At 43.6% G+C, this 12033-nt stretch overlaps 1 protein-coding gene across 2 annotated transcripts in view; it reads right to left on the bottom strand.

Annotated features, from left to right (window-relative positions):
* The window catches only part of METTL24 (methyltransferase like 24), a 108220-nt gene extending 106796 nt beyond the window's left edge, over positions 1-1424 (bottom strand). For both annotated transcript variants that reach the window (XM_019646360.1, XM_019646361.1), the window contains exon 1: positions 970-1424. In XM_019646360.1, the coding sequence (XP_019501905.1) occupies positions 970-1287 (318 nt within the window). In that variant the 5' untranslated portion in view covers positions 1288-1424. The remainder of the gene's footprint in view (positions 1-969) is intronic.
* Positions 1425-12033: the final 10609 nt, after the last annotated feature.

The following is a 12033-nucleotide window of genomic DNA, read 5'->3' as shown; positions in this document are numbered from 1 at the left end:
GGGGGTGGGGGGAGGGAAGCAGAAGAAATAATTAGGGAAGGAAGAGGAACACGGAAAAGTAGGTTAGAACTAAGAAGCTTAAGAATGCGCAGAGTCAAAGGAAGCGTATTTCTCTCCCCTCAAGAGCAGGGGTGGTGGGGCAGGGGCAGAGGGATGTTTAAAAGATAAGAGGAAAAGCCAGGCAACAAAGAAGTTGCCCCAGAGGACGTGGTAGGGGCTGATGTGTATAAGGACCAGGCAAGCTCATACCTGTAGTTCTTAATCTTTTCCCTCCCAAGTAAATTACTGAGCTCCAAAAGGAGGGTGGGAGGCCAGAGGCTTCACAATCAAAGGTTAAAACTGGACTACTTAGTGAGATGTGAGCCAAGAAATTAATGAGGTAGGAAGAGCAATACTGTCGAGTGTTGTAAGACAAACCCAGCTTATTACTTCAGTCCTCCAGGTTCCAATTAACTCCCCATTAAGTTGGGCTGAGGGCTTAACTTCTCACCCCGCGCCAGGCACCCTGCCCCTGCGGGGGGACTCCCGGGACCTTCCTCACCGCCATGAGGGTAGTGGAAAAGCCACTCACAGAGGATACCCACCCAGCTCTGTCCAGGACTCAAAGAGAAAAATTGAGAAAAGCACAGAATATAAAGAAAACCACAACTTCTTTCTTTTTCTTTCCATGCCCACCACCCCTTCTCTCCCCTCACTAGAATGTAATCTCAGCGAGAGCAGGGGGGCTGGCACGCCATGGACGCTCAGCAAATAGTGGTTGAATATTGAATGAACTCTGATCCGTCCCACTTCGTTATGTCTCGGCATTGAAGGATGCCACCAGTGCAGTCGCCTAAAAGAGCGCTGGGTTAAGACTTTTTTGAAGGTGCTAGTGGGGCGGCTTGCTAAACTCGGAGCGGAGAGCCCCGCAGCGCGGCAGGGGAGGGAGATTGGGGTCTAAGTCCCAACACTGCACCCTTTGCAACTGACCTTCTGGCGGGGACGCCCGCGCGGGCCACAGCAGCCCGGCTCCGGCGTCCCGCTCCCGCCTCCCCCCGGCGGAGCTCGGCGCCCGCTGCGCACGTAGGTCACCTGCCTCCTGCTGGCGCCGCGCTGCGGGCCGGGTGCGGGCGGCAGGTGCGGTGCGGGAGGCCCGGGGGCTGGGCCCGGCGGGGCGCTGCGGGCTGGGGGCGGAGGCCCAGCGCGCCGAAGCTCGGCGCAGAGCCGCAGGCCGAGCAGCAGCGCAGCGCCAAGCAGACACCGGCTCAGGGTGCTGCAACCCCTCCCGGGCGGCCTGTCCCTCGCCATGGCCCGGGCCGACCCGGGGGGCTGCGTTCAGCCTCCCGCGCGCCGCGCGCGGCGCCTGGCCGGCAGCAAGGATGTGGCCCCGAGTTGCCGAGCTGCCAACTGTGGGAACTCCCCCGCGGGCCGGGGCGCGGGCTCAGACCCGCCTCCCTTCCTCCGATCCAAGGAAACCTCGGCGTAACCTTATCCTGCCCAGCCGAGCGCGCCCAGCCGCTGGAAGGGGCGAGGGGAGGCGGGCCAGGCGGGGTCCTGGGCGTGCAGGCGGCTTGGCCCTGCAAGAACCCGACCCCAGCCTCACCTCGGGGGTCCCTGAGGAGGCTCCATTCACCCCGGCCTCCAGAGCCTGGCGGAGCTGAAAGGTACATGGCCAGAAAAAGCACATTCCTAACGGGAGGGACCCCGGGCCGTAACTTCATTTTCTAGTATTAGTAGTGTTGAAAATACACAGAAGGAGGATAGGTGAACTACCAGGTTTCGTTACAAAAAACGAGTTCTGATCGTCAAGGCAGTTTGTGCCACTAATTAAACACAATATAAAAATACATCGCACTTATGCTCACATTTACAACTTCTCTCCCTCAAGAAAGGAGGGGTTGGGGGAGGAGAGAAAAGCGCTCGCTCAATGCAGAATAATCAAATTAGAGTTATTCCATTTCTAAATTCTGCCTGAAGCCAATCCGTGCTTTCTCTCCTTGTTATGAAATGTGTGGGGGTGAAGGAGGAGAGGGGAAAAGCTAGCTAAGACATCTGACAGCAGGGAGAGAGAACAGAAGTTACCATGGCATGATGGAAATCAAATTAATTTGGCTCCACACACACCCTTCCCTGCTGTCTTGCAGAGATACAGAGGGACAAATTTATCTTTCGGCAAAATGCTCCCCAGCTGGTATTTTCATCACCACCTTGACCTTAATTAATCACGCTGAACGCTCACAGCCTTAAGTTCCACTGTTGGCTATTCCATTTTCAATTATTAGTAAAATTCTTTCCCACAACCCGTTTGCGGTTTGAGTTTGGGGTTTAGGCTTGTATTTGGGTTTGCTTTCTTTAGCTGTGGTCACATATTTTTTCATGCTTTACGCTTGCATTTTTCATGTTTCAGTGTGAGACCACCCCTGCTGACCTATCCTCTCTTCTTAACAGTCTATGGAATGGACATCAGAGACCAAATATGGAACCCCTCCCCCACACCCTGTTTGAAAATTGGTAGTTTTCCATAGGGAGACTTCCTCTTTAAAATCTCCCTGGCTTAAGAAAGACCCAATTTATTTTTTGTCACTGTACAAAGCACTTAGGCTATTTCTATACGTGTAACAAGAATTCTCAACCCAATTTAACCCACTCCCTGGACACATCAGGTCTTCAGGCTTCTAAGTGTTTCATTATGATTGACTTTGGTTTGGTTTTTTTTTTCTTAGATAGAGCCCTCCAGCTATTGCAGATGGTCTCTGTTTTAAAGAATCCAAGCAAATACATTTTTCTTGACACAAACTCTAAGAAAAAAAATTCACATCCTGTGTCTATTTAAACAACATGAACTGCGGTATCAGACATGAACTATGTGTTGAATCGAGACTCTGCCTTTCAGAAGCTGTGAGATTTCAGACAAAGTACTTAACCTTTCTGTGCTTCAGTTTCCTTATGCGTAAATAGACCTATATATCTGTTAAGATTACAAAAATTGCATAAAATATTACATGGTTAGTACCTCAGTAACACCTGTTCCACAGAAGCTACTCAATAGTAATTCTTTTTATAATGTACCATTAAAGAAAATCCTGGATGTTATCATCATGCAAAACAAAATTTAAGCATTGATTCCAAGGTAGGTAAACATAAGAAGGTACAAGGAGATTTGTAAATATCATATACAGTCTTCTTTGGAATTAGGAGTACCGGACAATGCAAGAAACAACCATTAAGACTCAAGATCCTACAAATACACTCTATTAAGTTGTATAATTGTGTAATGCTATTTAAGACACAATTTGTATTATGCTTGATAAAACTGGATCACCAATGTCTGATGTAGACTTGGATAGAAGTTTTATTTTCTCTGCAGTCAACAGAGTGCCACTAACTAAAGAAGTAATCTTTGGAAGATAATGATACCATTGACTTATGCCCTCTGCTCATCTGTTGAGTTACTCTCCAGAGCGGAAATAAAATGGGGATATTTAATAAGACTCTTGACTTGGGATGTCAGGGGGAAACACACAGAACAGTGTAGCTCTTAAAGAGAATGGGCAAGATGATCTCATATTTTCCCTTATCTCATGTCTGTGGTTCTCTAATAATGTTTCCATTATGGGGGGAAAATCTAAATAAGTGCAATATTTAAATGACCTTTTTCCTTATCTTTTGCAACTGCCTCTGTGTGTTTATTACTAATAAAAAAGAACTGTTTATATGTATGCAGCATCATTAATTTTCTAAGAAAAAAATCTCTCATTTTTAACTTCTACACAATATTTCCCTGTGTCACAGATGATAATGAATAGTGAACTGGATCAGTTGGTAGGCTGGCGAGGCAAATCTGACTACTGTCGCAGCTGACAAGCAATCTTTCATTCATGACCTTTGCTTTTCTCAAAGTTGAACTTGTCTTGGTCGTTTCTGGATATGTTTCAAATATGCAGATAATCATTAACCACTGAGTCATACGTTGGTTAATTAAACGTTCAGGTCAGTAAGCCACAAAAGCAGCTTTCATCAGATCACAAATTACATCCTCCTTGAGGTTTCAGCCAGCAAAATGAGTGAAACACAACATTTTCAGTGCTAATCTCCTAGAAACCATGTATTTCAATTTGCATACATGCTGTAGTGCAGTGGTTCTCAAGCCGAGGTAATTTTGCCTCTCAGGGGACATCTGGCAAATTTCTGGAGACATTTTTGGCTGTTACAACAGGAGATAGTGTGGGGAGGATGCTACTGGCATCTAATGGGTAGAAAAGAGGGATGCTTCAAAACATCCTCCAATGCAAAAGATAGCTTTCCACAAAGAATTCTCTAGCCCAAAATGTCAATAGAGCTGAAGTTGAGAAACCCTACTGTCACCATAATCTTAATGTGGCAAATTTTAATTACAGACTGCCCAGAGAGAAAACAGGCGACTAGTCAAGAATCCTCACCTCTTTGAAGTACCCATTTCTGTTTCACAATGTGAAGTACCTAGCCTGAATTAACTTAATCAAATTTAGAAAGGAACAGAGCTAGAACATCTGGCATCAACATTTTCTTCCACCCCACCCACTCCCATCATGTTTTCTCCATGTAATACATGTCCATTGTGGAAAATATACACAAGCAAAAGAAGATATCAACAGGCATTCATACAGCACAATTCAGAAATAGCTACTCTCTCAAACTTTTTTCTATGCATATATATATTGTTTACAAAAATGAAATCATAGTGTATATATATATATATATAATTGTAATCTGCATTTGTAATTATTATATAATTTACATATTAAATAATATGATGTCTGGAATTTGCTTAAAAACAACCCAGTGGGGCTGGCTGAGTGGCTCAGTTGGTTAAGAATTAGCTTAAAAGCGCGAGCTCTGAGCAACAGGGCCACTGGTTCGATTCCCACATGGGCCAGTGAGCTGTGACCAAGCTGAGCTGCCACTGAGCTGCCTGCCAACAGGTGGCAGGATGGCTCAGCTGGTGAGAGCACATGCTCCTAACAACAAGACTGCCAATTTGATGGTGGGCTACGCCCGCCTGCAACTAAGACTGAACTTGGTACCTTGACTGAGCTGCTGCCCAGATGGCTCAGTGGATAGAGCATGAGCTCTTAACAACGAGGCTACTGGTTCGACTCCTGCATGGAATGGTGGCTACACTCACCCACAACTAAGATGGTAACACAGCACCTTGGGCTTAGAGGCCACGAGCTGCCAACGGGCAGCCAGATGGCGATTGGTGCCCTCCACAACTAAGATTGAAGAACAACAACTTGGCTGTTCCCCTCCCCCAATTCCCCAATTAAAAAAACAAAATCCCATTGGGGGAGGTGGGAGATAACTGGGGTATGGATGAAGAAAGAATGGCTGAGTTTGTAACTGTTATAGCTTGGTGATTGAGTTCACAGCTCTCTAATATTGAGTATGTTTGAAAATTTTCACAATAAAAATGTTATTAAACAGTAACCCATTAACCTACAACATTATTATTGTTTTATTGAGGTAACATTGATTTATAACATAAATTTAGGTGTACAACCTTATAATTCAACACCAGTATATGCTACATCATTCTTACCACCAAAAGTCTAGTTCCCATCTGTTACCATACAATTAACCCTCTTTACCAATTTTGCCCTCCCTCCACCCCCTTCCCCTCTACCATGAAATCTTACAGTATTTGTATTTTCCTGTCTGACTTATTTCACTTAGCAAAATACCCTCTAGGCCCACCCATGTTGTCACAAATGGCAAGATTTCATCTTTTTTGCGATTGAGTAATATTTCATTGTGTATATATACACCATATCTTCTTTATCCATCCATCGATGGAAACTTAGGTTGTTTCCATATCTTGGCTACTGAAAATAATGCTGCAATGAACATGGGAGTGTATGTATCTTTTTAAATTAGTGTTTTCATATTCTTTGAATAAATACCCAGAAGTGGAATTACTGGATCATGTGGTAGTTCTTAATTTTTTGAGAGCTCTCCATACTGTCTTTCCGTAGAGGCTGCACCAATTTACATTCCCATCAACAATGTACAAGTGTTCTCTTTTCTCTGCATCCTTCCCAACACTTGTTATTTCTTGTCTCTTTGATGACAGCCATCCTAACAAGTGTGAGGTGATATATCACCATGGTTTGGGTTTGCATTTCCCTGATAATTAGTGATGTTGAACATCTTTTCATGTGCCAGCTACAACATTATTTTTAATGGCTACATGTATGATTTAACCAATCTTCCACTGTTGAACAATTGGATCATTTTCAAGTTTTCATTTTATAGACAATGCTATCTATGATGGCCATCTTTGTAACTAAGCCTGATGGATCAGATGTGGATGGCGAGAAAAAGAAAGAAGTCAAGGATGATTCCAAGGTTTTTCCTAAGTAACTGGAAGGATGAAGTTTTCATTAACTAAAAAGGGAAAGACTTAAGTAAGGGTAGTTGGGGTGGAAAATCAAGAGTTTGATTTTGGTGGTCATTCTAAGTTTGGGAAGCCATCCAAGTGGAGATGTCAAGTAAGCAGTTGAGTTTAAAAGACTGGGATTCAGGGGAGCAGTGAAGCCTGGAAATATAAATTTGAATCATCATCATATTGATGTTGAGTGAGGGAGGGAAGAAATATTTAAAGATTCAGCTCTCCGTCCACCAATTTAAACTCAGGAAGATGAGTACTAAGGGTACTAAGATAGATAGTCAGTAAAGTAAGAAAATGTGGTGTCCTAGACGAGATGAAGAAAGTATTTCTAGAAGGATGAGACTGAGAGGTCTAATAAAATGTGGGCTAAAAACTGCCCTTGAGATTTGGTAACACAATTTCTTGTTTATTATCTGTCACTTCCATCTAGAACATAAGTTTTATGTGGTCAGGGACTTTTCTTTGATTATTGCTGTAATTTCAGTTCCTAGAACAGTATCTGGCATGTAGTACACACTCAACAAGTAATTGTTGAATTAAAGAGTGAAGAATAAATCAAATCTGTGTGCGTTTGTAATTATTTCATCATGTTAAATTTTTAAAAGTAGAATTGCTAAGTTAAAGCAAAACTATAGGTCTTTCAATGTGAAGCACTATTAATAATTTTTCAGTCCACCAAAAAAGGCTGTATTAATTCCATTTAAAGCCCATCAAATAGTCCTTTATCAGTGGGAAAGCTCAAAGGATAGCTTGTGCTAGCCTCAGCCTCTGACAGACAGATGAACTCAGCAGTTTATTTTTAGTTCCCCCCTACTCATTCTATGCTACACTTGAACCCACAATTGAACTCCCCTTAAATGCCCATCCCAAGTCACATCCCATATGGGATTTACGTTCACTCAGCTGTCAGTTGTTTTCTCCTCTCCACCCAAAAGAAGTAGCTAAGTATTAAGGTACTAGCTCAACATGACTTAAGGCCCCTTCAGAAGTATCCATGTTAAAGGAAGAACTCACCAAGATTAAAGCTTTCAAGACCTAGAAGAACAAAGTTATATTAGAATGACAGACACTGGAACTGCTATTTGTGGCTGGGAGCCCTGCCTAAAATCACACCGCTGCCTAGTCCACAACCTAATAAAGCTGCCTTTGGGCCAGTCTTGTGGAAAATGCCTGGGGAATGGCTTACTGCCCTGGCCTGCTTGGGAAAGAGAGCTTAAGCCTTTTTTGCCTCTTTTGAATCTCCTAACACCATGTTCTCCCATTCTTGGTGTTTATCTCACTTTAGCATGTGTGGACTTGCTTTATCCTTCCTCTACACAGGCTGTTTCTCAAGCAAAGCATGGGGTCTTACTCACCTCTGAACCCCTGCAATCCCTTGCATGGGATAGGCCTCAGTCATGTCTCTGGAACTACTGACAAACAACAGACATCACAGCCAACCCAGCTGAAATCAGACCCAAGATTGCACATTTCTTCCAGCAGATCCTGTTGCTCATCCATCCTAACCAAGAATCATACTGAGACCCGTAGGAGATGGCTCACAGGTAATATCTCCCACCTAGTACCCTTTTTCCCTCATGGAACTGGGGAAGAATCAGGGAATGCTTCACATAAGCCACTGGGAAAAAAGAACTAAGGTGAACAATGTGGGTGTGGAGACAGCAGTGCACGGACAGGGTAAAAACCATGACAGCCAATTCCTCTTAGGTAAATCTTAGGCCTGGACAGGAAGTTCATAAAAGACACAACACACACACTGCACACACACACATACTTTCCTTGATTCTGAAAACACATCTGAGGCATTGGTAGATAGGTTTATGTACAGACATGAACTCCCACGGTGAGCAATTCCTGGATTTTATGACAATAAAGCAGTTTACGTTAAGAATGATCAAAACATTGCCCATTTCACAGGACCACCTCTGGAGTACTTCCCCTCCCTCACCCTCAGCTCATCTTATCATTATGACACATGCCAGAAATAATCCCTCAGCTACAGGTCACTTTGAAGTCAGAAACATTCCTTGTTGAAATTTTCCCAAAGTCAAGGGCTTAAAAACCCTTTTAAGGTCAGAAAAGATCACCAGGGAACTGACAGGATAAAGTGAAGCACAGCATGCCCAAAGGCCAAAATCTCAGGGTGCCGTCATTTCAGCTTAGCTTGTGAATATATTAAAAATCTTGAGGTCAAAAGCCATTTTACTTTCTCATCACATCACTGCTCTAGCTCTAGGGAAAGCGTAAGAGCTACATTATTTTCAGATCATAATGCAGGAGCTCTCAAACTTCAGTGTGCATGAGAATCAACCTGGGGAGTTGTGTAAATGTCGGTTCAGAAGTCCCACCTCCAGAGATCAAGTCAGAGGTTTGTCCCCGAAATCTTTATTTTAATAAATTTCAGGTGATCCATGATCCAACTTTTAAAAGTCTTGACGTAGAGTTTCCCCAGCCATGGTGACAGTTGGGGGTGGGGGGATGGAAGGTAGGAAGCAGTTATTACAAGGTATCCACGGTGCAAATGTTCTCCCTCAGTCCTCTAAGTACAATTACTAACAAAGTTTTAGCCATTAACAAGGGGTTTTCGTATTGAAAAGTTCAGGAGCCTCCTTGGCACCCATTCTCTTCTTCCCCATGACACCTGACCAGAAGGTGAAGGGAATACAAAGAAGAGAGCTTCTTTGCTTCTTTCCTTCCTTCCTCCCTTCCTCCCTTCCTTCCTTCCTTCCTTCCTTCCTTCCTTCCTTCCTCCTCTCCCTCCCTTCCCCATTTGTTCTGGGAACTTCCCAGAGCTCTGGAATAAAAGGAGAAGGAGTTGGGGTTACACACAGGAATATTATACGGCAAGAGCTGTTCCTTTGCTTACTCTAAGTCAGGCAGCAGCACCTGGAAATCTGCAACACCCTTGCTGGGACACAATGCCCTTCAACTCAAAAAGGACCCCAGGGAGTTAAGGAAACATGGACTCAGGAAGGTAGATTAAGGAAACAAAGCCCAAGGTCAGGTACAGCAGAAGACCTGAGTCGAAGCTTGGCTTCTCTTCAACTACTCACTAGCAGTGTAGCTTTGCACAAGTTCCCTTACCTCTCTGTGCCTCAGTTTCCTGAAAACAGAGATAATAATAGTGACTATCTCATAGGGTTGTTGTCATGATTAAATGAGTTAACGTTTTTTAAGAACTTAGTGTGGTTCTCAGTGTAGTCCTTTCTGGCCCATAGTAAGTGCTGTCACGTGTAACGTGTTCTTGTTGTTCGCTGTAAGAAAGGACATTTGTTTTCGTTTTGTACTAGTTTTATATTCCTCTTACCTTCAGGTTGAATTGTTTGTTTGGGGCTTGGGCTTGGGCTTACTGGATCTTCACTCAACTGACGTTAAGAGAGGAAATGAAAACCATGTCTCCCCTTTGGTGTTACTACAAAGCCCATGGTCTTTTTCCTTCAGAATCAATCACATGCCAGGGCACATCTTACTACGGTTTCCATTATTTGGGGGAAAGCACATCAATCCGACTAACCAGCAGGTACTTTCCCTTCTTCCTTTGACCTGCAGTATTCTCAACCTTTCTTCCCTATAGTTCTGATTCCTATGCGTTGGGGGGTGCCATGTCATCACACCACTTTCCTCTTCTTTACTGCTCTCATCCTGTTTGCTGCCCTCATTTTTACACTTTCTCTTTAAAGCAGGCTCTTCACACTGTGCCAGCTCCATCGCATCTGGTTCCTTTTCACCTGCCCCTTAGAACAGCCACAGTCCTGACCACTTGACTATGAATTTGCACCATCAGTGTTAGATACAAACCCACTGGCAGAGCACACGTTGCTCCCAACACCTCCTTCAGGAATGCTCAGAAGACTGATGAGAATTTCCAGAGAGCAGAACCTTCCCAGACAGAGCAGGGCAGAGGCCTGGAGCTCCTCTGCCTTTCCCCCCCTCCTCCCCCCAACCTTCCTCTGACTTAGACGGTTGCTCAGAGAGGGAGACAAGTGCCGTCTTGAAAGAATGTTTCTGTTGCTAGGAGAGAAAGCAAGAGAAATAGTTCCCTGTCACAAAGGGCGGCCAGGAGAAAAGCTGCTCTAGGTTGGACAGTGGAGACGAGTTTTGGTGTCTTGCTAATATTGTGGGTGTTTAGCTGCCATTAGCTGCTTCAACCACAAAGTATGAGATCACTGGAATAGGTTTTTAATAGCCGCAGTTCTTATTTTAATGTCTTTGTGGGTTTTTAATTCAGCCTTTATTGTGGGGAAATTGTATGTAAAAATCAGGAAACAAATTTCCATTATTGCCATAACTTAGGCCCATCAGGTATCACAGCACTTAACGGCCCCTGCAGTGGTTGTTTACCAGCCTAGGTCCCACAGCAGATGCCAGGATGGGGACATGAGTGATGGATTATTTATTTTTGCCTCCCTGCGGGAACTAGTTTCTGGCAGAGCAAGGAGTTCAGTAAAATGTGTGCAACCAGGAATTTCAAGAACCGTGAGATGCTGGACTTGGTATAAATGGACCCAACCTTCAGGCCAGGCATCTCCATTGGCTATACCCCAGACACCCTCTATGTTTTCCTGCCTCTGGACCCTTGTTCACGCTATTCCCCTGCCTGAAAGGAACACTACCTTCCTGTCCTTGAGATGAGAAGGTCCTGGGCAGATTTGAAAAGAGCAAGGTAAACAGTTTAGATTTTATTTAATGGGCAATGGGGAGTCATTGATGGTTTCTGAGCAGAAAACACTCCTATAAATTCAAGGTTGTGTCTGATTAAGACCTTTACAGACTTGAAGAATGCATATTATGGTACTCCCAAACCCCCACCTTATGTACTTCAAAGTAAAAACAGTACCAGATGGTGAAACGCAAAAATCAGCTCTGTTGACATTGAAAAAGCTTGAATCTACATCTTCTGAGTGTAAAATTCTGAATGCAGAAAGAGCACCATTTTCCAGGCCTTTCTCGGCTTCTGCTTGCCACCCGAAACTGAACTGCATCTCTGTCTTTACTGTAGAACATTCTCCCAGAAATTTACAGAATTTTATAAAGTTCGAACAGAGAGATCTAGCAAAATAAAGTGGTCATTGCCCATCTATGCATTTTCTTCACACAAAATTGGAAAATAATATACCATAATTTGTTCAGAATAAATCCTCTCATAGAACTCACTGAGAATAGTCTCATAGCACTGCTATAATATTATATATCCAGAGTGTCTTGAAACCTTTCAAAGCAACACTGATGAAATTTTAAGGGAATCTTGATTTTGTATAGTACATTAGATTAGAGCCTTCCTGAGTTTGGTGGACAATAATGAAAACAGTTTGCAAGCCACACAATCGTATTCCAGCATTCAATTTCAGCATAAGGGGAAACTGATGAATATTGGGTACTATGTACAACCAATCAAATCCTTCATTCTGTCTAATTCTGGTTTAATAGAAAAAGGGTGCTGATTTCACAAGGCTCCTTTAGCCCAATGCTTTTTTAAACAATTAAATCAAATATGAAAATAAGGTATCTTAAGGTTTCATGGATAAGAAATGAAAAGCAAAACTAAATCCACATCTGTCACAATCAGATCTCTTTACAACAGAAACACTCTTTAACGCAAAGGTTTTTGCGCTCTCTCCCTCCCCCTC

This window comes from Hipposideros armiger, unplaced genomic scaffold (assembly GCF_001890085.2).
Source record: "Hipposideros armiger isolate ML-2016 unplaced genomic scaffold, ASM189008v1 scaffold_101, whole genome shotgun sequence".
NCBI lineage: Eukaryota > Metazoa > Chordata > Mammalia > Chiroptera > Hipposideridae > Hipposideros > Hipposideros armiger.
The sequence above is the reverse complement of the archived record's forward strand: the minus strand, read 5'-3'. Positions and strand labels throughout refer to the sequence as shown.